At 40.2% G+C, this 27,688-nt stretch overlaps 1 protein-coding gene and 1 long non-coding RNA gene across 2 annotated transcripts in view; both read right to left on the bottom strand.

The window, feature by feature from the left end:
- Positions 1 to 251: 251 nt before the first annotated feature.
- LOC139174232 (uncharacterized) lies at positions 252 to 4,552 on the bottom strand. Its single transcript, XR_011560326.1, has 2 exons — positions 3,971 to 4,552; positions 252 to 1,231 (listed from the first exon to the last, which is right to left on the bottom strand). It is a non-coding gene; the product is annotated as an uncharacterized lncRNA (long non-coding RNA).
- A 15,938-nt stretch (positions 4,553 to 20,490) lies between these two features.
- Positions 20,491 to 27,688, bottom strand: part of LOC139174231 (proline-rich transmembrane protein 1-like) — a 13,518-nt gene continuing 6,320 nt past the window's right edge. The window contains exon 2 of the mRNA XM_070764481.1: positions 20,491 to 22,250. Within this exon, the coding sequence (XP_070620582.1) occupies positions 22,095 to 22,250 (156 nt within the window). The 3' untranslated portion in view covers positions 20,491 to 22,094. The remainder of the gene's footprint in view (positions 22,251 to 27,688) is intronic.

The raw sequence follows: 27,688 nt of genomic DNA, 5'->3' as shown, positions 1-27,688 counted from the left end.
AAACAGTGTAATCACTGTTGGAAAAAGGTTCTTTTATTTGTAGTGTTTTTGCTGTTGCAGAATATGAGGTCTAGGCAGCTGAGTCTAGTATTGTTTGTTACTAGTTGGTCGAGTCCCAGATTGGTAATAGCATTGTATAGGGTAGTATGGATGGGTTCCGTAATGGATTTGTTTAAGGTCCAATTAATGTGGGGTAGGTTGAGGTTGCCAAGGAAGATAAGGGAGCATGGGCAGGAGGCTGCCCACATTAATTTGTTTTATTTATTTATTTATTAGATTTGTATGCCGCCCCTCTTCGTAGACTCGGGGCGGCTCACAACAGAATAAAACAGTTCATAACAAATCTAATAATTTACAATTTAAAATATTTTAAAAACCCCATTATTAAGCAGACATACATACAAATATACCATACATAAATTGTACAGGCCTGGGGGAGATATCTCAGTTCCCCCATGCCTGACCGCAAAGGTGGGTTTTGAGGAGTTTACGAAAGGCAAGGAGGGTGGGGGCAGTTCTAATCTCTGGGGGGAGTTGGTTCCAGAGAGTCGGGGCCGCCACAGAGAAGGCTCTTCCCCTGGGTGGTGATGTCGCAGTTAGGGGCTCTGTAACAAAGCAGGAAGTGATGTGTGGCATTTAGGGATAGATCACAGACAATGGTTTCAGGGAGGGTAAGATCATGTGCAACTTGGATGTTTTTTCTGCGGGATTCACGGTCGGACTGGAAGACAAGATAGTTTCTTGATTTGATGATGGAGTCTGGATAGGATGCATTTAGCCATGTTTCAAATAATGTCGAAGGTTTCAGTGTCTAGTAGTAGTAATTCTGACATCTTGTTAACTATGCTTCTTGCATTCATTAGTTTGCATTTGATATGGTTTTGTATTCGAGATTAGTTTTGGATTGGATCGAGGAAGTAAGGGGAGCGCTTTCCTATTCTTGGTTGGTGGTACTTGGGATGTTGATTTGTTGTTGAGGTATGCTAGGCTGGAAGATGTGGGATGGATTGTGGGTCTTGAATTTGATGCATTCATTGCGGTAATCCATGTATTTGGTTTGTTTTTCCAAGATCTAGTCCTTTTTTTTCCTGTAGATATAAAAGACACTGAAAGCTATGACCAGAACAATCCATGTAATTCCCAGTGCAAGTGCTATGTGATCAAAGGCGAGAACCTGTTTGGAATATTTCTTAGCAGATTTGATGTCTCTCTTTTGATTGGCTCGTTGAGTCTGAGTTGGGAGGAAAGAGGTAAAAGGAAAATTATTGTTATCTTTGATTCAGCAGTACACAATAAACTACTTTTAAAAGTAAAATTTTATGGCATTTCTGGTTCCCTGCTTAAGTGGAGAGCAGCATTCCTTTTTTTAACTTTTTTTTTTAAAAAAATTATTTAAATTTTATTTACAGATATAAATACATAAAACAATACCAAGACAATAATCATACTCACAAAAACAAAAACAAAACAAAACAAAACATCAATTGAAATACACTTAGTAAAATATGGGCGGTTGTACAGCAAGACTGCTTACAGTCACTCATGCTCTCATCAACTTGAGGTTTGATTATTGTAACACTCTCTACATGGAGCTACCTTTGAAAAGTGTTCGGAAACTTCAGATCGTGCAGAATGCAGCTGGGAGAGCAATCATGGGCTTTCCTAAGTATGCCCATGTTACTCCAACACTCCGCAGTCTGCATTGGTTGCCAATCAGTTTCTGGTCACAATTCAAAGTGTTGGTTATGACCTATAAAGCCCTTCATGGCACCGGACCAGGATATCTGCGAGACCGCCTTCTGCCACACGAATCCCAGCGACTGGTTAGGTCCCACAGAGTTGGTCTTCTCCGGGTCCCGTCGACTAAACAATGTTGTCTGGCGGGACCCAGGGGAAGAGCCTTCTCTGTGGTGGCTCCAACCCTCTGGAATCAATTCCCCCAAAGATTACGACTTCCCCCACCCTCCTTGCCTTTCGTAAACTCCTTAAAACCCACCTCTGTCATCAGGCTTGGGGGAACTGAGACATCCTCCCCTTGCCTATGTAGTTTTGTGCATGATATGACTGTGTGTATGTATTTCATATATTGGGTTTTTTTCTTTTTAGACTTTTTAATGTAAAACTGTTATTTTAGATTTTAATTATTAGATTTGTTACCATGTATTGTTTTTATCACTGTTGTGAGCCTCCCCGAGTCTACGGAGAGGGACGGCATATAAATCTAAATAATAATAATAATAATAATAATAATAATAATAATAATAATAATAAACACTGTATAATGATCTGAACTATGAATATTCTCTTTAGCCAGGTTATAGCTAACTTTAAAGATTCTGTATAGATTGTAAAATTTACAGAAAATGAGGGGGGGGAATAAAAAAAATATAGTATATATATATACAGTGATCCCCCGCTCGTTGCGAGGGTTCCGTTCCAGGACCCCCCGCAACGAGCGGGTTTTCGCGAAGTAGCGCTGCGGAAGTAAAAACACCATCTGTGCATGTGCAGATGATGTTTTTAACTTCCGCAGCACTAGCGAGGAGCCGAAGATTGGGGGCGGCGCGGGTGTTTTAAAACGTCGCCGCCAACATGGGGGGCTCGCTAGCACCCCCCCGAACCCCCAACCCGGGTTTGGGGGGGTGCTAGCAAGCCCCCCATGTCGGCGGCGACGTTTTAAAACACCCGCGCCGCTTTCCAATGAGTCCCGAAGACAAACGCGGAAGTTTGACGTTTGTCTTCGGGACTCATTGGAAAGCTCCGATCGTTTTAAAACAGGCGCGCCGTTCTCTGCTGACTCCTGGCGAACTTCCCGGGCGAAGGGCAAAGGGCGGGCGAGTGGGTGCTGGGGGGGGCTTCGCCCTCCCGCCAGCAAGAGGGGGAAGACCCAGGGAAGCCGCCCAGCAGCTGATCTGCCCGGCGCCATCTACGCATGCGTGCCCATAGAAAAAAGGGCACGCATGCGCAGATGGTGTTTTGACTTCCGGGTTCAAAAATCGCAAATTACCCTGTTCGCAATGGTCGGGGACGCAATAACCGGGGGATCACTGTATATGTAGATTGTTCTGAGTTCGGGTTTTGCCCCATGTAATATTTTGAATGTCTATGCGACGTTTCGGTGAAATCACATTCACCATCATCAGGCTGAAGTTATAAGCTTCGTGCTGCTGTAAATATAGTTTGTTTGCAACTGAATATCCTACAGAATACCCTACGAAAGCAGACTATCCATCCTAGGTCTAGAAAGTTTAGAACTACGTCGCCTAAAACACGATCTAAGTATTGCCCACAAGATCATATGCTGCAACGTTCTACCTGTCAATGACTATTTCAGCTTCAATCGCAACAACACAAGAGCACGCAATAGATTCAAACCTAATATTAACCGCTCCAAACTTGACTGAAAAAATATGACTTCAGCAACCGAGTTGTCGAAGCATGGAACTCATTACCTGACTCAGTAGTGTGAACCCCTAATCATCAACATTTTCCCCTTAGACTATCCACGATTGACCGCTCCAGGTTCCTTAGAGGTCAGTAAGGGGCGTGCATAAGTGCACCAGTGTGCCTTCCGTCCCCTGTCCAATTGTCTCTCCTTATCTCATTTATCTTTTCTTCCTTTCAAATATGTTCACCTATACTTTTATATCTTTTCTTCTATTCTTTTCTTTACTTATATTATTACATATCTTTCTCTTCAATGTGTATTATGTATTGAACTAAATAAATTAATAAATTAATAAATTAATAAATTAATAAATTAATAAATTAATAAATTAATAAATTAATAAATTAATAAATTAATAAATTAATAAATTAATAAATTAATAAATTAATAAATTAATAAATTAATAAATTAATAAATTAATAAATTAATAAATTAATAAATCTAAGCATAGATAGTCATGGTTCTTTCCCCTTCTCTCTCTTCCCCCTCCCTCCATCTCTCTCCTCCCTCCTTGAAACTTACCTTTCTAGAGTAAATCAAGGCAAGGATGCCCATGGGGCAGCAGCAGAAGAGGGCGAGGATGGTGTAGCTCCAATAATCTCGTTCGTTGACCGGTTGGACATTGGTCATGAGGTTGGCCTGTTCAGGCTGCATAAATACGACACCAGGAGGTCCAGCATAAGGCTGATACGGGTATGGCACAGAGGGAGATGTCCCATACATTGCAGGCGGTGGATTAATAGCGGGTTTCGTCAGATCAGGCTGTTGTGCAGGATGAAAGGATACATTCATTGGAGATGTCTTCTCGTTCTCTGGATTGCTCATCTTGCAGCCTGGTCTTTTCTCCTTCTCTTCCTTTGCTCTCTCCTCAGAAGATTCTTCTTCCACTTTTCAGATGTTTCTCCAAGTCCTCCTGATCTTTTCCTTTTGCCTTCTTTGCACTTTCAATCCACACTCCTTCTTCCTTCCCTAGCAACCTTCTCTCGTGGACAGAAACTTCATTCTTCTGCAGATTTGCTTCAAATAGGTGATTATTTATGTTAGAATTGCCCTGCCCTTTGAAATACCTGTCCTTTATTGTTGTAGGATAAGCTTTGTCTGGTATGTGCAAATGTGGCAATGAACAAACAGAAACGGATCTGGACCAAGTGGGGCAGGACCTGGCAAAGCAGGGATATTTACCCAGCTGCAGGTGATGTAACTTCAGTAGCTCACCTCCACCACCCCCAGTGAGTGTAATTGGAGAAGCTCCTCCAACCAAACAGGCTTGCTGCTTCACAATTGAAATCATGGACAGGATCTGCACACCCGTTTATTTCTGGCTTCAGTGTTTCCCTCCACCATCTTGCTGACTGCTAAATCTTTTTCACACTGGCTGGATTTATTGCCCCCCACTTAGTGGGAAAAAGAAAAAGAACCCCGTCACCAAACATATAAATATAAACGCTCTCTACATAGGGCTACCTTTGAAAAATGTTCGGAAACTTCAGATTGTGCAGAATGCAGCTGCGAGAGCAATCTTGGGCTTTTCCAAATATGCCCATGTTTTACCAACACTCCGCAGTCTGCATTGGTTGCCGATCAGTTTCCGGTCACAATTCAAAGTGTTGGTTATGACCTATAAAGCCCTTCATGGCACCGGACCAGATTATCTCAGGGCCTGTCTTCTGCTGCACGAATCCCAGCGACCAGTTAGGTCCCACAGAGTGGGTCTTCTCCGGGTCCCGTCAACTAAGCAATGTCGCCTGGCGGGACCCAGGGGAAGAGCCTTCTCTGTAGCGGCCCCGGCCCTCTGGAACTAACTCCCCCCAGAGATTAGAATTGCCCCTACCCTCCTTGCCTTTCGTAAGCAACTTAAAACCCACCTCTGCTGCAAGGCATGGGGGAATTGAGATCCTCTTTCCCCCTAGGCCTTTACAATTCTATGCATGGTATGTATGTATGTATGTTTGGTTTTTATATTAATGGATTTTTAATCATTTCTAATATCAGATTACTATTGTACACTGTTTTATTGTCGCTGTTAACTTCCCCGAGTCTCCGGAGAGGGGCAGCATACAAATCCAATAAATAAATAAATAAATAAATAAATATTTTTTTTCTACCTCTTTAACTACTGCAAATCAAATTTATTTTTATATTAACTTTTTACATTTCTCTCTGTAGCATATACACCTACTACTTTATGTTATTATTATGTCGCACTTCCTACAAACGTCTGCAAATGTGCAGACTCTCTTTATCCTTCCTTCTTTTTTTCCTTCTTTCTTTCCATATCTGTTTTTCTCTCTTTTATATCCTTCCTTGACTTTTTCACTTTCCTCCCCTAGTCTTTGGGTCTATCATGACAGTGTAATACCTATTATTAACTAACTGTCACTTAATATACAATATATATATATATATATATATATATATATATATATATATATATATATATATATATATATATGATGCATACATTCTATGTTGTAAATATAACTAATCATATCATTTACAAACTTCCTTAAACAACAGAACCAGTTTCGCAATGATGTAACCATCATAAATTGAGGACCACCTGTAGAGGTGTATAAATTGAGGACTACCTTTAGAGGTGTATAAATTGAGGACCACCTTTAGAGGTGTATAAATTGAGGACCACCTTTTGAGGTGTATAAATTGAGGACCACCTTTAGAGGTGCATAAAATTAGTCCTCAACTTGCCAGTATAACTGAGCTTGGCAATTACAGTTGTAAATTATGCTTTCAGGTGACCAAAGCACTTGATGATCCTTGTAAATTACGCTTTCAGGTGATCAAAGCAATTGTTCAATCTTGTTTTGCAGTGGTCATTAAAGCAAACCCATTCAACTAACCCATTTCTTGTGTTTGGGAAAATAAACGGAGTTATATGCCCAGGGTTTTGTAATTCACTAAGTGTCAGGCTGAAGCCATCACCTGAGTTGGAGATTTTGCAATGACACATTATAGAATGTTGAATATATTAGTATTGTGGGAATTTAGGAGGGGTGGCTGCATGAGTGTATAGAGTAGTAGCCATAACAAATTCCTTCTAGATACTCAAGGTCATCCTTTGTTCAGCACCTGCCTGGAAGTTGACGGGAGGATCGGACATGTTGGCAGAACCACACTGGACCATGTGATGAACTTGTGGGTGTGGGAACAAGGTGATGAACTTTGGACCTTTCCTTTTGACACTTCTTATTTTCATTTAATTTCCAGGATTGGCTGGAGAATTTTGGGAGTTGAAGTTCACTCATAAGGGCCAGAATACAAATTAGCATTTATTTCACATCAGTTTATATTATAAGTGTATATAAGCTGAAACAAACAAACAAAAAATCTTCACAAAATCACACCATATATTTCATAAAGTCCTACTTTGTATTATATCAGTGCAGTACACAGAATCATGTTATCAAATTACAGAAGAGCAGATGTTAATTGAATAATATGTAATAACTTTCTGGAGACCTGTGCTTCGCTATGAAACAGTAGAACTGCTTAGCATCAGGGCAGGTTAATAATAATATAGGAAATACTAATGCTCCAATGGTCATTTCGAAAAATCCTTTTGAGTGAGCACCTATAAACCAACAGGAACATGCATGTCAAATTTCAAGTTTGTAGGCTTTACGGTTCTGAAGATTTCATAATTACGGCATGATTGCTGTTTGCTTTTATATACAGTGATACCTTATCTTACAAACACCTCATCGTACAAACTTTTCGAGATACAAACCCGGGGTTTAAGATTTTCCCCCCTCTTCTTACAAACTATTTTCACCTTACAAACCCACCGCCACCGCTGGGATGCCCCACCTCCGGACTTCCATTGCCAGCGAAGCGCCCGTTATTGTGCTGCTGGGATTCCCCTGAGGCTCCCCTCCATGGGGAAACCCCACCTCTGGTGTTTTTGTGATGCTGCAGAGGAATCCCAGCAGGGAATCCCAGCAGCGCAAAAACGGGTGCTTCGCTGGCAACGGAAGTCCGGAGGTAGGGTTTCCCAGTGAGGGGACCCTCAGTGAAATAGCAGCATCGCAAAAACACAGAGGTCTGGAGGTGGGGTTTCCTATGGAGGGGAGCCTCATGGGAATCCCAGCAGCGCAAAAACGGACGCTTCGGCTGGCAAAAGGAGTGAATTTTGGGCTTGCACGCATTAATCGCTTTTCTATTGATTCCTATGGGAAACATTGTTTCATCTTACAAACTTTTCACCTTAAGAACCTTGTCCCGGAACCAATTAAGTTTGTAAGACAAGGTATCACTGTATATAGATTTCCAACAATAAGAGCAATGTGACAATAAAATCAATTATACAGAAAGGTGAGGCAGAGATATTCCTATAATCACATTAAATTTTACAATTTGGAGTTAAATATTGTCAGGATATGGAAAGTTACACGAAGCCCTAAAGTAGCAGATTGTTCGCTTTTGATTTATGACAAACCGGGGTTTTATGTGGAAAGATAATTTCTTCCGTAAGATTGTTCCAGAGAAAATATGAAGAATATCCTTATGGTAGGTTTCCAACAAATAGGAATTTCAGTTCTTAAATCGAGTGTATTGCATCTATTTCATATGAATGAGATTTAGAATTGATTATGTGTATTTTAATATTAGCAGTGTCCACAACCAAATGAACCAATGTTTCACATGTGGCCTCAAAGCTGATGTATTTACTCTTTCCCAAGCTATTATTTCAATCTGGGGATCAATAAGAACCAGCATTTCATACTGCCCAATGTTGTCTTCAGTGTATTATGGGATAGTTCTTAGGTGTTGTTGCTAGTCAACAAAGCATCTGTGTATTAGTGGGGAAGTCTGAAAGACCAAATTCTGCACTAAGAGTTTTACATGGTTTACATTTACATTAATCCAGAGAGTACGGTTTTATTTTAGATTTCTGACTTCCCTTTTGTGTATTAAGAACATAAGTTATTTCAGACAATATTGTGTCTTCAGGGATTGTAATTTCCGGATCTGCTCTGTTGACCTTCCGGTTATTTATTTATTCATTCATTCATTCATTCATTTATTTATTTATATTTTTTATTTATTTACTTATTTACTTATTTATCTTTATTCTTTATTCTTCATTCTTCATTCTTTATTCTTTACTCTTTATTTTTTATTTTTTTATGATTTAAGATAATATTGTGTCTTCACCAACTGTAATTGTAATTTGGATGAACTGATGATGCTTGTTTTACAATTACATTGCTGAAAACAATCGTTATGATAATAGTCAGAACGATCCATGTAATCCCCAATCCAAGGGCTGTGTGAGCCAAGGTGAGTGCCAGTCTGGAATATCTCCTAGCAGATGCGATGTCTCTCTGTTGATTGGCCCCTTGAGTCTGGGGGGGGGGCGGAAGAGAGAGGTAAAAGGAAGATTATTGTTACCTTTGATTCAGTAGTAGACAACAAACTCCTCCCAAAACTAAAATAATAACATCAACAGGGTTGTTAAGGTCCTTGAGCATGCAGGAATGACTAAAATGACTTTGGAACTACAGGAAAAAGATAAATCTGAATTTTACAAAATATGGGAAAGTTGGTACAAAATGCTCAAAAAATACAGTAGTACCTCTAGATACGAGCTGCTCTACATGCGAGTATTTCAAGATACGAGCCACGAGGGGAGAGACATTTGTGTTCTAGTCCCGAGCTCAAATTCGGGATACGAGCCGAGCGTCCACTAGGTGGCGCAAGAATCCTTGCTTTTGGTTATCTCGGAGGGGAGAAACAAAGTCTAAAGCGATTTGTTCCAGATACGAGTTGCCTCGACATACAAGCTCCCTTCTGGAACCAATTAGGCTCGTATCTAGGGGTACTACTGTACATTAAAAACCTAAAGGAAAAGTAAAACTAGGCACTTATTCCTTTCTTACCCAAACATAATGAAAATATAGAAACACTGCACCATAAATCGATAGAACATAAAACCCCTACAAACGAATACGTGCCTTCCTCAGAAATGAATACAAATATAGTATACAGAACTAAAGAAAATAAACAATTCGCAATTCCGCATACTAGACATAAATACCTAATATCAGGTCGCTCGATAATGATAGTCAACAATATGGTTGGCAAACTATGTCTTTACTATTGAAACTGAACATTTTTATATGCTCTAAGCTGATTCATTTCTTTCTTTTTTTCTTTGTACGTTTTGTTTATTTTGACTGTTTTTATATGTAGAAATTTAATAAATATTATTTTTTTAAAAATAATAATAATAATAATAATAATAACAACAGAGTTGGAAGGGACCTTGGAGGTCTTCTAGTCCAACCCCCTGCTTAGGCAGGAAACTCTACACTACTTCAAAGATGGTTATCCAACATCTTCTTAAAAACTTCTGGAACAATCATAACTTCTGGAGGCAAACTGTTCCACTGATTAATTGTTCTAACTGTCAGGAAATAGTTCTAAGTTGCTTCTCTCCTTGTTCATCTTCCACCCATTGCTTCTTGTTCTACCCTATGGTGCTTTGGAGAATAGGTTAGCTCCTTCTTCTTTGTGGCAACCCCTGAAATATTGGAACCTTGCTATCATGTTTCCCCTGGTCCTTCTTTTCATTAAACTAGCCATGCCCAGTTCTTGCAACCGTTCTTCATATGTTTTAGCCTCCAGTCCCCATAATCATCTTTGTCGCTCTTCTATGCACTCTTTCTAGAGTCTCAAAATCCTTTTTGCATGGTGGTGATCAAAACTGGATACCATATTCCAAGTTCTGGAGGTAAGCTGTTCCACGGATTAATTGTTCTAACTGGCAGGAAATTTCTCCTTAGTTCTAAATTAGAATAGAATTCTTTATTGGCCAAGTGTGATTGCACACACACGAAATTTATCTTTGGTGCATATGCTCTCAGCGTACATAAAATAAAATATACTTTTGTCAAGAATCATGTGGTACAACACTTAATGATTGTCATAGGGGTCAAATAAGCAATGAGGAAGCAATATTAATAAAAATCTTAGGATGCAAGCAACACGTTACAGTCATAAGTGGGAAGAAATGGGTGATAGGAATGATAGGAAAAAACTAATGGAAATGGGATTTCCCGTTTCCTACATAAGCGGATAGCTGCACTCCTATCAAGTAGGCAACAAGTAGTCAAAATAGGGAGTACCCTAATCCTGCATCTGTTAACAATGGAGGCCCTCAAGGTAGCGTTTAGGACCTACACTCTTCATACATTTTATATAAATGACCTTTGAGATCATATTCAGATCGTGCAGAACGTGGCTGCGAGAGCCATTGTGGGGCTTCCCAGATTTGCCCACGTTTCTCCAACACTCGGTGGCCTGCATTAACTGCCAATCAGTTTCTGGTCACAATTCAAAGTCTCTCCCAATTCTGCTCATAAATTGAAGATGGCATAAGCTTCATCTTTCTGCGCCAACTTCGGAAGCTCAAACTGCCCAAGGATACAATTTTGCAGTGGAATCACTGAGTCTGTCATCTGCACCTCTATAACTGTCTGGGTTGGTTCTGCAACCCAACAAGACCGACACAGACTTCAGAATTGCAGAAAAAATAATTGCTGCCAACCTGCCTTCCATTGAGGACCTATATACTGCACGAGTCAAAAAGAGGGCTGTGAAAATATTTACTGACCCCTCACATCCTGGACACAAACTGTTTCAACTCCTACCCTCAAAAGGTTGCTTCAGAGCATTGCACACCAAGACAACTAGACACAAAAACAGTTTTACCCCGAACGCCATCACTCTGCTAAAAATATAATTCCCTCAACACTGTCAAACTATTTCCTAAGTCTGCACTAATATTAATACCAGTTTTTTCTCATCATTCCTATCACCCATCTCCTCCCACTTATGATTGTATGACTGTAATTTGTTTCTTGTATCCTTAAGATTTTATTAATATTGATTCTTTTCTCATTGCTTATTTGACCCCTATGACAATCATTAACTGTTGTACCTTATGATTTTTGACCAATGCATCTTTTTCTTTTATGTACACCGAGAGCATATGCACCAAATTCCTTGTGTGCCCAATCAGACTTATAGAAACATAGAAACATAGAAGTCAGGCGGCAGAAAAAGACCTCATGGTCCATCTAGTCTGCCCTTATACTATTTTCTGTATTTTATCTTAGGATGGATATATGTTTATCCCAGGCATGTTTAAATTCAGTTACTGTGGATTTATCTACCACGTCTGCTGGAAGTTTGTTCCAAGGATCTACTACTCTTTCAGTAAAATAATATTTTCTCATGTTGTTTTTGATCTTTCCCCCAACTAACTTCAGATTGTGTCCCCTTGTTCTTGTGTTCACTTTCCTATTAAAAACACTTCCCTCCTGGACCTTATTTAACCCTTTAACATATTTAAATGTGTCGATTATGTCCCCCCTTTTCCTTCTGTCCTCCATACTAGACAGATTGAGTTCATGAAGTCTTTCCTGATACGTTTTATGCTTAAGACCTTCCCCCATTCTTGTAGCCCGTCTTTGGACCCGTTCAATTTTGTCAATATCTTTTTGTAGGTGAGGTCTCCAGAACTGAACACAGTACTCCAAACGTGGTCTCACCAGCGCTCTATATAAGGGGATCACAATCTCCCTCTTCCTGCTTGTTATACCTCTAGCTATGCAGCCAAGCACCCTACTTGCTTTTCCTACTGCCCGACCACACTGCTTACCCATTTTGAGACTGTCAGAAATCACTACCCCTAAATCCTTCTCTTCTGAAGTTTTTGCTAACACAGAACTGCCAATGCAATAACTCATAACTAGCCTAGCAAAGTTAGCCATGGTTCTTTCCCCTTCCTTCCCAACTCACCCTCCCTCCATCTCTCCCTCCTCTCTCATGAAAACTCACCTTTATAGAGTAAATCAAGCTAGCTATGCCCAAGCAGGGGCAACAGAAAAGGAGAGTGAAGATGGAGTAGCACAAATAATCTCGTTCCTTGACCGATTGGACATTGGTCATGAGGTTGGCCTGTTCAGGCTGCATAAGTACGGCACCATGAGGTCCAGCGTAAGGTTGGGACTGGTATGGCACAGAGGGAGATGCCCCATACATTGCAGGTGGAGGATTAGTAGATGGTTTCATCGGATCAGGCTGTTGTGCAGGATGAAAAGAGACATTCATTGGAGATGTCTGCTCGTTGTCTGGATTGCTCATCTTACAGCCTGGTCTCCTCTCCTTCTTCTTCTTTCCGGATGTTTTCCCCAAGTCCCTCTTAATTTTTTTTCCTTTTGCCTTCTTTGCACTTTCAATCCACACTCCTTCTTCCTTCCCTAGCAACCTTCTCTCGTGGACAGAAACTTCTTTCCTCTTGCTTCAAACAGGTGGTTATTTTATGGCAGAATTGCCCTCGGAAATAGCTGTCCCTTATTGTTGTAGGATAAGCTTTGTCGGGTGTGTGGAAATGTGGCAACAAATAAACAAGGATGGATCTGGACTGGGTGGGGCAGGACTGGCAAAGGAGGGATATTTTCCTAGCTGTAGATGATGTAATTTCAGTTGCTCATTTCTTTCCCTCCTCAGTGAGGGTAAATTGGAGAAACTCCTCCTACCAAACAGGCCCAACACTTCACAAATGAAACCATGGACAGGGTCTGGACACCCATTTATTTACCGACCCTTCACATCCTGGACACAAACTGTTTCAACTCCTACCCTCAAAACGTCGCTATAGAGCACTGCACACCAAGACAACTAGACACAAGAACAGTTTTCCCCCGAACGCCGTCACTCTACTAAACAAATATTTCCCTCAACACTGTCAACTTTTTACTAAGTCTGCACTACTATTTCTTCTAGTTTTTTCCTCATCATTCCTATCCTCCTTTTCCTCCCACTTAGGATTGTATGACTGTAATTTGTTGCTTGTATCCTAAGATTTTTATTAATATTGATTGTTTCTTCATTGCTTATTTGACCCCTATGACAATCATTAAGTGTTGTACCACGTGATTCTTGACCAATGTATCTTTTTCTTTTATGTACACTAAGTGCATATGCACCAAGACAAGTTCCTTGTGTGTCCAATCACACTTGGCCAATAAAGAATTCTATTCTATTCTATTTCTGGCTTCAGTGTTTTCCTCCACCATCTTATTGACCGCTAAAGTTTTTTCACACTGGCTGGATTTATTATTATTATTATTATTATTATTATTATTATTATTATTATCATTATTATTATTATTATTATTATTATTATTATTATTATTATTATTATTATTATTATTAGTGATGGGCGAACCGAACCCGCACAATTCGGGTCCATACCGAATTTTGCGGTGTTTGGTATGCCAAATACGAACATGAAATTTTTTCAAACTTCTGGCAAAGTTCGGGGTCGTGTTCGGTGTTCAGTTCGGGTTCGGCCGAATTTTGGGGCAAGTTCGGCCAAACTTGCTGAACCCGAACACCATTGGGTTCGCCCATCACTAATTATTATTATTATTATTATTATTATTATTGTTGTTGTTGTTGTTGTTGTTATTATTATTATTATTATTATTATTATTATTATTATTATTATTATTATTATTTAGATTTGTATGCCACCCCTCTCCGCAGACTCGCAGACTCCCAGTTAGTGGGAAAAAGAAAAACAACCCTGTCACCAAACATATAAGGATTTCATTGCACCAAGATCCCTCTAAGCAATGGATGTAGGTCTCCTTCAATTGTCTTACAATTTGAACAGTCACTAAAATTGTAAATCGAGAACCACTTGTAGAGGTGTATAAAAGTAGTCCTCAGCTTACAACTGAACCGCTTTCAGCCCACCACTAGAATCCACATATCCACATAAATTGCCAAGGTAAGGAACCACCACTTTAAATGAAAGGTAAAACCAATGTTTTTGGCCAGCAGAGTGCTTCTGTACAGTTGACAGTGGGCTAAAACCTCCTAGCAGGAATTGAACCCATAGCTCTTTGAACTTTGTATGATTATATGCAATACATCAAGGCCCGGAGGACAGAGATTCACATTCACTTGGATACAATCTCCCAAGCAGCCTTGAGCAGGTGCAGGAAAATGACCTGGAGTAAAGAATGATGTTATGACTGAATTTCTACCCTCCCAATAGAGCCGGGGTGGCGCAGCAGGTAGAGTGCTGTATTGCAGGCCACTGAAGCTGACTGTAGATCTGTAGGTCAGCGGTTCAAAATCTCATCACCGGCTCAAGGTTGACTCAGCCTTCCATCCTTCCGAGGTGGGTAAAATGAGGACCTGGATTGTGGGGGCCATAGGCTGGCTCTGTTAAAAAGTGCTATTGCTAACATGGTGTAAACCGCCCTGAGTCTAAGGAGAAGGGCAGCATAAAAATCGAATAAAATAAATAAATAAATAAATAAATCCTTTCTCGATAGATTGGACTTCAGCTCCCAGATTGCTATTGCTAACATGTTGTAAACCACCCTGACTCCAAGGAGAAGGGTGGCATAAAAATCGAATAAATAAATAAAATAAAATAAAATAAAATAAAATAAAATAAAATAAAATAAAATAAAATAAAATAAAATAAAATAAAATAAAATAAAATAAAAAATAAAATAAAATAAAATAAAATAAAATAAAATAAAATAAAATAAAATAAAATAAAATAAAATAAAATAAAATAAAATAAAATAAAATAAAATAAAATAAAATAAAATAAAATAAAATAATAAAATAAAATAAAATAAAATAAAATAAAATTAAAGTAAAGTAAAGTAAAGTAAAATAAAATAAAATAAAATAAAATAATAAAATAATAAAATAAATAAAATAAATAAAATAAAATAAAATAAAATAAAATAAAATATAAATAAATTTCCAAGGCTGAAATCTGTGCCAGCGAGGAAAGAAAAAGAAAAATAGCTTCCTAGAAACTACAAAGGACTGGCCTGTGGATTGGCTCTGCCAGTAAAAATGGACCTTCATTTTCAGCTACCATGACCCCGAGCTCTGTTTTCTCTGGCAGTGGCCTGCAGGAGGCTGTGACCGCCAAAAACGGAGCTTGGGGGCCTGTATTCGCTGGCAAAGCACTCAGCCCATCACAGGCCTCCTGACATGAGTGACATTGAGCTGGCTACACCCACCCTGGCCACGCCCATTCTAGCCCCCCGAGCTCAAACACAACCCCAATGCAGCCATCAATGAAATCTAGTTTGACACTTCTGCAGTACATTAGCATCTATTCAGGTCCTGCTTCTCAGTATGGGTGGGGGCGGGGCGGGAGTTATGAAGAATTAACAAAGAGTTTTCCAATTTCTAAAAACCCATCAGAAGAGGAAATTGATTTGTTTTTTTAGGACCCTGGGGGGAAGAACCACAACCACTCAGCAGTTACTGGAAGAGTTTTCTAATTTCTAAAGAGCTATCAGAAGAGAAAATGGATTTGTTTTCTATTACTTTGGGGGGATTGCTACAACCACTCAGCTAAAGCTGCAAAGCTTTAAGACGTTTTGGAGGAATGTATAAATTTCAGCCAGGATGGCACAGTGGTCAGAGTGCAGCACTGCAGGCTACTTTAGCTAACTTCTAGCTGTAGTTCAGCAGTTCAAATCTCACCACCGGCTCAAGGTTGACTCAGCCTTCCATCCTTCACAATTGTATTATTATTATTATTATTATTATTATTATTATTATTATTATTATTATTATTATTAATTAGATTTGTATGCCGCCCCTCTCCGTAGACTCGGGGCGGCTCAGAACAATAACATAGAAACATAGAAGTCTGACGGCAGAAAAAGACCTCATGGTCCATCTAGTCTGCCCTTATACTATTTTCTGTATTTTATCTTAGGATGGATCTATGTTTATCCCAGGCATGTTTAAATTCAGTTACTGTGGATTTACCAACCACGTCTGCTGGAAGTTTGTTCCAAGGATCTACGACTCTTTCAGTAAAATAATATTTTCTCATGTTGCTTTTGATCTTTCCCCCAACTAACTTCAGATTGTGTCCCCTTGTTCTTGTGTTCACTTTCCTATTAAAAACACTTCCCTCCTGGACCTTATTTAACCCTTTGACATATTTAAATGTTTCGATCATGTCCCCCCCCCTTTCCCTTCTGTCCTCCAGACTATACAGATTGAGTTCATGAAGTCTTTCCTGATACGTTTTATGCTTAAGACCTTCCACCATTATTGTAGCCCGTCTTTGGACCCGTTCAATTTTGTCAATATCTTTTTGTAGGTGAGGTCTCCAGAACTGAACACAGTACTCCAAATGTGGTCTCACCAGCGCTCTATATAAGGGGATCACAACCTCCCTCTTCCTGCTTGTTATACCTCTAGCTATGCAGGCAAGCATCCTACTTGCTTTTCCTTACGCCTGACCACACTGCTCACCCATTTTGAGACTGTCAGAAATCACTACCCCTAAATCCTTCTCTTCTGAAGTTTTTGCTAACACAGAACTGCCAATGCAGTTATTATTTATTAGATTTGTATGCTGCCCCTCTCTGTAGACTCGGGGCGGCTCACAACAATAACAAGAACAATGTAAGAACAAATCTAATAATTTTAAAAAAAAACACGCTAAAAACCCCATTATTAAAAGCAAACATAAACACAAACATACCATGTATAAACTGCATAGGTCCGGGGGAGATGTGTCAGTTCCCCCATGCCTGATGGCAGAGATGGGTCTTAAGAACTTTACGAAAGGCAAGGAGGGTGGGGGCAGTTCTAATCTCCGGGGGAAGCTGGTTCCAGAGGGTCGGGGCCACCACAGAGAAGGCTCTTCTCCTGGGTCCCGCCAATTGTGTTCACAATTGTCTCTATACTTTTTCTGTAATTTATTTTTATTAATTAATTAATTGGATTCGTATGCCACCCCTCCCCGGGCATCTTATCAGATGCTTGACAAAATAAAAGAAGTAAATAAATATATGACCTCTGGAGTCATTAACAACTTTATTATTTTTTATTATGCTAAGATTGTATGAACTCCCAGCTGATGTTCCAATGTGGCTTGGGTTAAAATGTCTTTTTTCTTTTTTTATCCCTTTATGAGAACAAATAGCAAGAACTGGGAAACTGTAAAAAACATACCCTGGGAAGATATTCTGGGATGGCAACCGTCCAGCAGAGAGATGGACTAGAAGCTCCAAGGTTCCACCCATGAAAAAGAAGCCAGGGGGCGCTAAATTGCTTAGCTGTAGTAGTTGCTAGCTGTGTATTTGTCCTGATTGAAAAAAGCTTTTATGTTGCCTTATTGTTTTAAATGATTAGCTGAGACTGAAAAGGCATGGCGATAATGGAAGATAAGAGTGTTAAATGAGAAGGCCAGAGTCATTCAATTAACCCATTCCTTGTGCTTGGGAAAATAAACGGAGTTATATGCTCTGGGTTCTTAATTCACTAAGCCTCAGGCTGGAGACATCGGGTGATTTGGAGACTTTGCCTTGCCACATTATAGAACGTAGAATATATTAGTGCTGGGGGAATTTAGGAGGGGTGGTTGCATGAGGGGGTAGAGTAGTATCCATAAGAAATTCCTTCTAGATACTCAAGGTCATCCTTTGTTCAGCACCTGCCTGGAAGTTGACGGGAGGACCGGACACGTTGCTCTGGGTTAGCAGTTCATTGAAGTACATGTATATGGACTAAGCTTATAAGGAATAAACCTTAGTACAGGTTGTGTGTATGCAACTCCTACAATATGCAACAGTTTAAGCTTGTTGCGAGGACTCAACTATGTAGCTGGGGGTTATTTTAATCTAATGAAAACAGTTTGCAAACTAGTGTGATTTGGCTGCAAAAAGAGCAAATGCATTCTTAGGCTAGAGCTGAGCAAAATAACTTGAGACAAATAATCCTCTCTGTATTGGACTGGTCAGTTTGGACTTAAAATATTAGGTCCGGTTTTGGGCATTGTATTTTAGGAAGGACATTGACAGATTGGAGCATGTTTGGATCAACAGCCCTACAACATTTTTTAAATTGTATTTTCCTTTAACTTGCCTCATATTTGAAACCTGGTCTATTTATTTATTTTATTTATTTATTCATTTGTCAAATACACAAATAATAGGAAGAAAAATAGACATGTAGTAATATATATAAGGGTAAAGTGAACTTAGAGGAGAAGATATATGAAAGAAAGAAAATATATATGATAAGTGAGAGAAAGGAAAGACAATTGGACAGGGGACGAAAGGCACACCAGTGCACTCATGTACGCCCCTTACTGGCCTCTTAGGAACCTGGAGAGGTCAATCGTGGAGAGTCTAAGGGAGAAATGTTGGGGGTTAGGGGGTTGACACAATTGAGTCCGGCAATGAGTTCCACGCTTCTATAGCTCGATTGTTGAAATAATATTTTTTACAGTCAAGTTTGGAGCGGTTCGTATTAAGTTTGAGTCTGTTGCATGCTCTTGTGTTGTTGCGGTTGAAGCTGAAGTAGTCATTGACCGGTAGGACCTTGCAGCATATGATCTTGTGGGCAATACTCAAATCGTGTTTTAGGGTTAGGGTTATGCAAGAGAACATTAAAATACTAAGTCAGGTCTTCAACATGTCACAAATATGTTTAGAAGTAAATAATCCCCACGGTTGTTTTAGTAATATAGAACAATTTGTTACCAGACTAAGTAACATCTTCATTAGAATTCAGCGGTAATATCTTCTATAATGAAATTTATCATGAAATCATGGCCAGTGTTTTGTGATATTTGCTTTACTGATCTAGGACAATTCTGTTATAGTACTTAAGATGTTCCTTGGGCATAGGGATAAATTTTTAAGTTCAAGGACCAGTCAGTACTATTCACAGTGGGTAAAGTTGCGTTATGAGTGTTCAAAACCCACAAGCAATAAGCTCGGTGACCAATCACTTAAGTAGCTAACTGGCATTCTGCTTACGGCAGCTGCTGGTATGTTTTATTGTGCAATGTGGTTCATTTTAAACACCTAACATTTTGTGTTTTATAGTTTGTTTTGGTTTGAGACTAAATAAAGTTGATTAGTTTAGACCTGTTTAGTTTAGGCTCTTGAATTCAGCCAGAAAATTCCATAAAAGGGGAGAACGGGATCCTTTAGCGCAGTGATTTTTAAACTTGGCAACTTTAAAGATGTCTGGACTTTGACTCCTGGAATTCCCCAGCCAACATGCTCCCAAAACAACCTGCAATTTCCTCAGTTAGAGACTGTTGAGACTGTAGAGGTACTGTATGGCTCGGAGTCTATTTTATTAGCTCTTTTTACCATAAGACTAGATGAAGCTAACAAACATCGAAGTTGTTGAGATTAATACTAATTCCATCCAAAAATGCTGGCTGGAATAAAAAGGGCCATTTCACTTCCAGCAAACCCTTCACCCCACCATGGACAATTGCTAGCCAGACTAAATTCCTGCTCATGCATTTGGGTGTGAAATTAATGTTTTTGGAACAAGTTTTGTAACAGGAAAGAGTTGGAAGTAAAACAAATGAAACATCCTTCTTCGGCCAATCTCCCTCTAAATCAGTGTTTTTCACTGCCGCGAGACATGGCCAGGTGTGCCGCGAAGCTCAGAGAGAGAGAAAGCAAGAAAGCAAGAGAGAGAGAGAGAAAGAAAGCAAGAGAGAGAAAGAGAGAGAGAGAGAGAGAAAGAGAACAATAGAGAAAGAAAGCAAGAGAGAGAGAGAAAGAGAACAAGAAAAAGAAAGAAAGAGAGAAAGAAAGAAAGAGAAAGACAGAGAATGAAAGCAAGGGAGAGAGAAAGAGAGGGAGGGAAGGAGAGAGAGAGAAAGACATAGAGGGAGGTTTGGAGGGAGAGAGAAAGAGCAAAAAAGAGGAAGGAAGAGAAAGAAAGGGATGGAGAGAGAAAGAAAGATGAAGGGAGAGAAAGAGGGAGGGAGAGAGAAATAGAGTGAAAGGGAGGAAGAAAGAGAGAGAGAATTTTTTTGTCCAAACTTTTTTTAGCCGCCCCCCCCCCCTCGCTCAATGTGCCCTAGGGTTTCATAAATGTAAAAAATGTGCCGCGGCTCAAGAAAGGTTGAAAATCACTGATCTGAATTATTGGACACCACTATCCTTTTATTCTTACAAATATAAGAGGGTCCATTTCTTTATTTTCATCATACAATATTTATTTCCTCATCTCTCAGATGTTAATCCCACTGTTCTGTTCCGAAGACGTAAGAAAAACTGTTTCAAGAAAATCAAATCAAACAGACCATAAGATGCTTTCTTGGATTTTGAAAACAGACTGGAGAAGTTACCCAACCAGTGAGCAAAGATGCTGGGTGATATATAATTGGAAGGAAGGACCATGATTAACAATTTGTAGTATCGGAATTGGGGTGTTCCCTGGAAGCTCTATTAGATGAAGAGGGGGAAAAAACCACAGTGAATTTTGGGAAGCAGTGATCCAGAAGTTAAAACTGTGAACATACAGTGGTACCTCTACTTAAGAACTTAATTCGTTCCGTGACCAGGTTCTTAAGTAGAAAAGTTTGTAAGTAGAAGCAATTTTTCCCAATGTAAAAGCAAATAATGCGTGCAAACCCATTAGGAAAGAAATAAAAGCTCGTAATTTTGGTGGGAGGAGGAGGAGGAAGAAGAGGAGGAGGACATGTTGCTGCCGAAGGAAGAAGGTGAGGTGAGAGGAATAAAAAAAATCCAAAACTTTAAGGCTTAAGAAAAAAAGAAGGACTCTGAGGTGGTGAGGAGCACGTGTCTCCCATACACCCGGCACAAGGCTACCTCCCATACACTGCACCAGAGAGAGAAACCCAGGGGGAATGGCAGGAAACTGACTGGGCCTTCGTGCCGCTCTCAAATTTCCTGGGAATTTTTTATGGGCTCGGGTTCTTAAGTAGAAAATGGTTCTTAAGAAGAGGCAAAAAAAATCTTGAACACCCGGTTCTTATCTAGAAAAGTTCTTCAGTAGAGATGTTCTTAGGTAGAGGTACCACTGTATTATGTGAAAGCAAGAATAACTGGGGAAGACCCATGGAAAAAAAATCAAAAGCTATTGAAAATACTATAAAAGTACTTGGAAAAAATCAAAAGCTATTAAAACAACAACAACAATAACAGGACAATGGAAAGCAGTGTACCTAAGGCAGGTAGATGCCTCCTCTGATGACATGGACAGGTGCTTACAAGGGCTCAGAAAGTTGGTTCCTTGCAGACAACCCCAGCAGAAGAATGTCCACTCAGGTTTCAGAAGCAACTGAATGACCTAACAGCTACAAAAAAAATGATCTGTGGTCTTATGCAGAATAGTCAAGAAGAGGAAATGAGAAGATAGGTGGAGTGATGGGAGGAGGAACAGTGGAAAGGAGGTGATGGCAACCCCCTTGTGTGATTCCAAGGAGATTAGTAATTCAACTGTGATGACAACAGGACAGTTGACAGACATGTTGTTGTATCCCATTTGATCCTTGCCACCCGACACCCCCTTTCCCTTGCTTCAGTAGGTGCTTTGTTGAGTCGGAGTGTGTTTATCCGTGGATATCTAAAGCCGGTTGCAACTTGTGTACAAATCTAGCTAGAACCTCAAAACTTCATTCTACAGCTGGTGATGGCAGTCAATCCAGTGTTTTCTATGTGTTTGTGTGTGTGAATAAGCTGCTGTATCTTTCGATGCGATCATCCAGCGCAGATGAATCCAAGGCTTTCGCTTCTGTTTTGCATCTCAAGAAATAGAAGACACCAGCCCTTCAGGATCTGGCGAACCTATACAGGATCACGAATAAGGCGAGGTTTATGATCAAGATGACCATGCCAACACCGAGCGATGCATGAGAAAACTTGCGTGCCAACTTGGAATTTCGCTGAGCAGCCGCGATGTTTCCATTATTGTTGGCTTCTCGGGTCTGGAGAGAGAAAGAGAGAAAATGGTGCAATAAATTAGTGGATAACAAGACCGACTTCAGAGGATAATCAGAACTGCAGAAAAAATCAGTTGCTGGCAACCTGCCTTCCATTAATTGGTTATGACCTATAAAGCCCTTCATGGCACCGGGCCAGATTATCTCAGGGACCGCGTTCTGCCGCACGAATCCCAGCAACCAGTTAGGTCCCACAGAGTGGGCCTTTTCCAGGTCCCGTCAACTAAACAATGTCGGTTGGCGGGGCCCAGGGGAAGAGCCTTCTCTGTGGTGTCCCCGACCCTCTGGAATCAACTCCCCCCAGAGATTAGAATAGCCCCACCCTCCTTGCTTTTCGTAAGCTCGTCAAAACCCACCTCTGCCGTGAGGCATGGGGGAATTAAGATAATCTTTCCCCCTAGGCTTCTACAATTTATGCATGGTATGTTTGTATGTATGATTGGTTTTATAACAAGGGTTTTTAGCTCTTGTAGTATTGGATTTTTACATCCTGGTTTTTGTCACTGTTGTTAGCCGCCCCGAGTCCACGGAGAGGGGCGGCATACAAATCCAATTAAAAAAAAAAAATTAAGGACTTGCATTATGCACGAGTCAAAAAGAGGACGGTGAACATATTTACTGACCCCTCGCATCCTGGACACAAATTATTTCAACTCCTACCCTCAAAAAGTCATTACAGAGCACTGCACACCAAGACAACTAAACACAAGAATAGTTTTTTCCTGAACGCCATCACTCTGCTAAACAAATAATTTCCTCAACACTGTCAAACTATTTACTAAGTCTGCACTTCTATTTCTACTAGTTTTTTCTCATCATTCCTATCACCCATTTCCTCCCACTTAGGACTGTATGACTGTAAGTTGTTGCGTGTATCCTAAGATTTTTATTAATATTCATTGTTTCTTCATTGCTACTTGACCCCTATGACAATCATTAAGTGTTGTACCACATGATTCTTGACAAAGGTATCTTTTTCTTTTATGAACACTGAAAGCATATGCACCAAGGCAAATTCCTTGTGTGTCCAATCACACTTGGCCATTAAAGAATTCTATTCTATTCTATTCTTTTCCATTCTATTCTGTTAGTGCAATAGATAAACTCTGCTTTTCTGCTGGAGTTTATTTTCTGTTTACAGGAATAGATAGTGCTGGATGGTTTCACAACAGAAGTCCTTGATGTGAATGGTTAAGAACTTCCTTATCTCGGCTTTATGGAACCAACTACCCCCACATGTCTGTACCGCTTCCACCCTACTGGCCTTCCGTAAGGCCACGATGACCTGGCTTTGCCGGCAGGCCTGGGTGGGGGGCCATGAACTAACAACTAACAAGGCCACACTGTATGAATGGTATATACACTGCTCAAAATCATAAAGGGAACACTTAAAAAACAGAAAATAATTCCAAGTAAATGAAACTTCTGTGAAATCCAACTGTCCACTTAGGAAGCAACACCGGTTGACAGCCAATTTCACACGCTGTTGTACAAATGGAACAGTTGTGCAAATGAAATATTCAATGAAAATATTTCATTCATTCAGATCTAGGATTTGGGTGTTCCCTTTATTTTTTGGAACAGTATCTGTATGGGATTATGACTGCTTTATATTAACTGGGTTTCTTTTAATATGGGGTTTTACATAGTTTAGATTATATTTGACTTCTTTTTATTGCTCTGCATCTATTTGTATTTGTATTTATATTATTATTGTAAGCCGCCCGGAATCCTTCAGGGTTGGGTGCTATAGAAGTCAAATAAATGAATGAATAAATAAAAACATCTCAATCAACAAGCATTGATCTGCATCCCAACTATTGAGGCTACAATAGGACAGACTCAACTCTTTGCCACATGTTCTGGCCAGGGCTCAGGACAGGGTTTTTCAAAATCCATACTTACTCTTTCTTATTTGTTTGAAGACATTGGTTTATTGATGTTCACTGTTATTCATTTTTTATTTTATTTATTTATTTATTTATTTTCTCCAATACACAATGAGGGTTTTAATGGGTATATATCTATATACACACAGTAAAATACATGATGAAGGTTATACAGGAGATACTCATAGTAAAATATATCTAAGAAATAATAGAAAAGAAGATATAGTAATAGAACATATCAATGAAAGAAGAGATATAGGAATAGAAGAAAGGTATAGGAGATATAGGAGAGCAATAGGACAGGGGACGGAAGGCACTCTAGTGCACTTGTACTCGCCCCTTACTGACCTCTTTGGAATCTGGATAGGTCAACCGTAGATAATCTAAGGGTAAAGTGTTGGGGGTTTGGGGATGATACTATGGAGTCCGGTAATGAGTTCCACGCTTCGACAGCTCGGTTACTGTTGGCATTGTAGTTCCCTGTTCATTCTAGAGATTAGTGCCAGCTTCAAAATTTTTATTTTGACATGAGAAAGGAGTGGGGGGGGTTTTTTCTTCCACCCAAACCAGTAGCAACCTGCAGATGACGTCATGATGACATCACATAACCTGTTTGGTTAGTGCCGGTCTGTGGATGCAACTTTAAATAATAATAATAATAATAATAATAATAATAATAATAATAATAATAATAATAATAATAATAATAATAATATAATAATAATAATAATAATAATAATAATAATAATAATAATAATAATAATAATAATAATAATAATAATTTTTATTTTGGGTGGGGGATTTTTTTCCAGTTTATTCCCCTTCTGCATATGCTCAGAAGCTGGGTTTCCTGCACTGTGCAGGCCCTTGCCATCTTGTTTTGGGCTTGGTGGGGGTGGGGGATTTTTTTGATTTTTTAAAAAATGATTCCCCCCCCCCTGTTTTTTCCCCTTCTGCGCATGCACAGAAGCCGCATTTCTGGCAATCTGCATGTGGGCTCCATTGTATTTTCAGCTTTTGGGGGAGGGAATTTTTTGGGGGATTTTTTTGCCACTGTGGCCATGCGGCACAGGAGGAAGTGAACCGACAGGGAAGTAAGTTAGAACCCTCTCCTGGACAGGAGAATCAACAGCCTTTCATTGATCTTTGCTGCTAGTTTCGGGCGTCTCTTTGTACTCTTTATCTTTCGTTAGATTTACTCCATACGACTTTCCAGAAGACATGGGAAAGCAAGTTGTTTCCTTTAGTAACTGTTACACCTAAAGTAAGAGTAAGCATGCTTCATGATTTGCATTTAGCTACCATTCCAAACTGTTCTGTCGAGCTCTCTGGTAGAATCCTCCCAAAAATGCACAGATACAATTTCAGACACACACACGTTTGAAAATTCAAAACAATGTTCTTTATACCAAAAATGCAAATAAACTGAGCACTCTTTTTGTATAGCAAAGAGCCCTCGTCTCCAAACAAATTGGTAATTTGTACAAGTCCCTTATCAGTTCTGTGATACTTAGCTTGCAGCTGTGAGGCAATTCACAGTCCTTCTTCTTTCACAAAGTGAAACACACTTTGCCCTGGTTTAGTTTCAAAGTGGGGAAATATCAGCACACAAAAGGTCAAAGTCAGTAAAGCAGTCACGAAACACAACGATCAGATAATCCTCCACAATGGCCAAACCCACAGGCTGCTCTTTATAGCAGCCTCACTAATCACCACAGCCCCACCCAACCACAGGTGGCCTCATTTTCTTTGATAATAATCTCTCAGTTGTTGCTGCCTATGCATCGCTCTCCGCATGCGTGGCTGTATCATTAACTATTGTTCTGAATCCAAGGAGGAGCTAGATAATTGATCTCCTTCTGAGCTGTCTGCCGCACTCTCCTCCTCCCTGTCACTCATGTCTTCTTGGTCAGAGGAGCCTTCATCAGCAGATTCTACTGGGGGCAAAACAGGCCTGCAGCATGTGGATGTCTCCCCCACATCCACAGTCCTTGGGGCAGGAGCTGGGCCAGAGCTAACCACAACACCAAACCTACCCATTACATCAGTGAAGGGCTACTCATTGCTGGTGCTACCGGAACACTTCTGGTGCGGGCGTGCAGTGGGCGGGCAAGTGTTCGCGCAAGATTTGGCTTTTGTGCATGCACTGGAAGCCAAATCTTGCATGAGGACTTGCGTGTGAATGAGATTTTGGTGATTTTTGCTGATATTTTTGCCTCTGTGCATGCGCAGAAGCAAAAAATTGGTGAAAATCACTGAAATCTCACATGCACGCACATTCTCAGATAAGATTTCACTTCCAGCGCATGCGCCAACAGGCCCGGCCACCGGTCAGCTGGAGCTGCGCACACAGTTCCATTTTCACTACTGGGACGCCATATTGCTCCTTACCGGCTGCAACCCGCTACTGCTTTACATGTTAAAAATCTTTGCAATTCATGTGAAGATATTAATGAACTGGGGGGAATCATATTAACAAGGTCAGCCAATAAACAGGCACAGCAACTAAGTCAGCCAATGGGAACTAATCGCTTCTGAGTCTGTGCAGAGAATCGAAACTTAAGCTGGGTGTGGCTCAGTCCACTCTGTTCTCCCAGCCTACTCTTTACTGCTCTGCTGAAATGAAGCTAGCTGCTGAAATGAATGAGAAATGAATGATATATAAAGTGCCTTTGAGATCTTCTAAGAAAGGCAGGCTGTAAATGATAAAAGGAGTGTTTGTGACATCACATTACCATCTTTTCCTCTCACATATTGCCTATAACCATGATGGTGAACCTATGGCACGCATGCTATAGGTGGCATGGAGAGCACTCTCCGTGGGCATGCAAGCTGTTGCCCAGCTTAGCTCCACTGAGCATGTGCATGCGCCTCCTGCCGGCCAGTTGATTTTTGGGCACCTGCAGTGCATGCTTGGAGGGTGGAGCGCATATGGGAGATGCGCGTGCATATGCGAAGGCAGGAGAAACATGGTGGAGTCTCAAAATGGGTGAACAGTGCAGTGAGGCGGTAGGGAAAGCAAGTAGAATGCTTGGCTGCATAGCTAGAGGTATAACAAGCTGGAAGAGGGAGACAGTGATCCCGCTGTATAGAGCGCTGGGGAGACCACATTTGGAATACTGTGTTCAGTTCTGGAGACCTCACCTACAAAAAGATATGGATAAAATTGAACGGATCCAAAGATGGGCTACAAAATGGTGGAAGGTCTTAAGCATAAAACTTATCAGCAGTTGGAAGAAAGCAGTTGGAAAGACTTAATGAACTCAGTCTGTATAGTCTGGAGGACAGAAGGGAAAGGGGGGGACACAATCAAAACATTTAAATATGTTAAAGGGTTAAATAAGGTTCAGGAGGGAAGTGTTTTCAATAGGAAAGTGAACACGAGAACAAGGGGACACAATCTGAGGTTAGTTGGGGGAAAGATCAAAAGCAACATGAGAAAATATTATTTCACTGAAAGAGTAGTAGATGCTTGGAACAAACTTCCAGCAGACGTGGTTGGTAAATCCACAGTAACTGAATTTAAGCATGCCT

Source organism: Erythrolamprus reginae, chromosome 11, assembly GCF_031021105.1.
Source record: "Erythrolamprus reginae isolate rEryReg1 chromosome 11, rEryReg1.hap1, whole genome shotgun sequence".
Lineage (NCBI taxonomy): Eukaryota > Metazoa > Chordata > Lepidosauria > Squamata > Dipsadidae > Erythrolamprus > Erythrolamprus reginae.
This window is presented reverse-complemented; position numbering and strand designations above follow the sequence as displayed.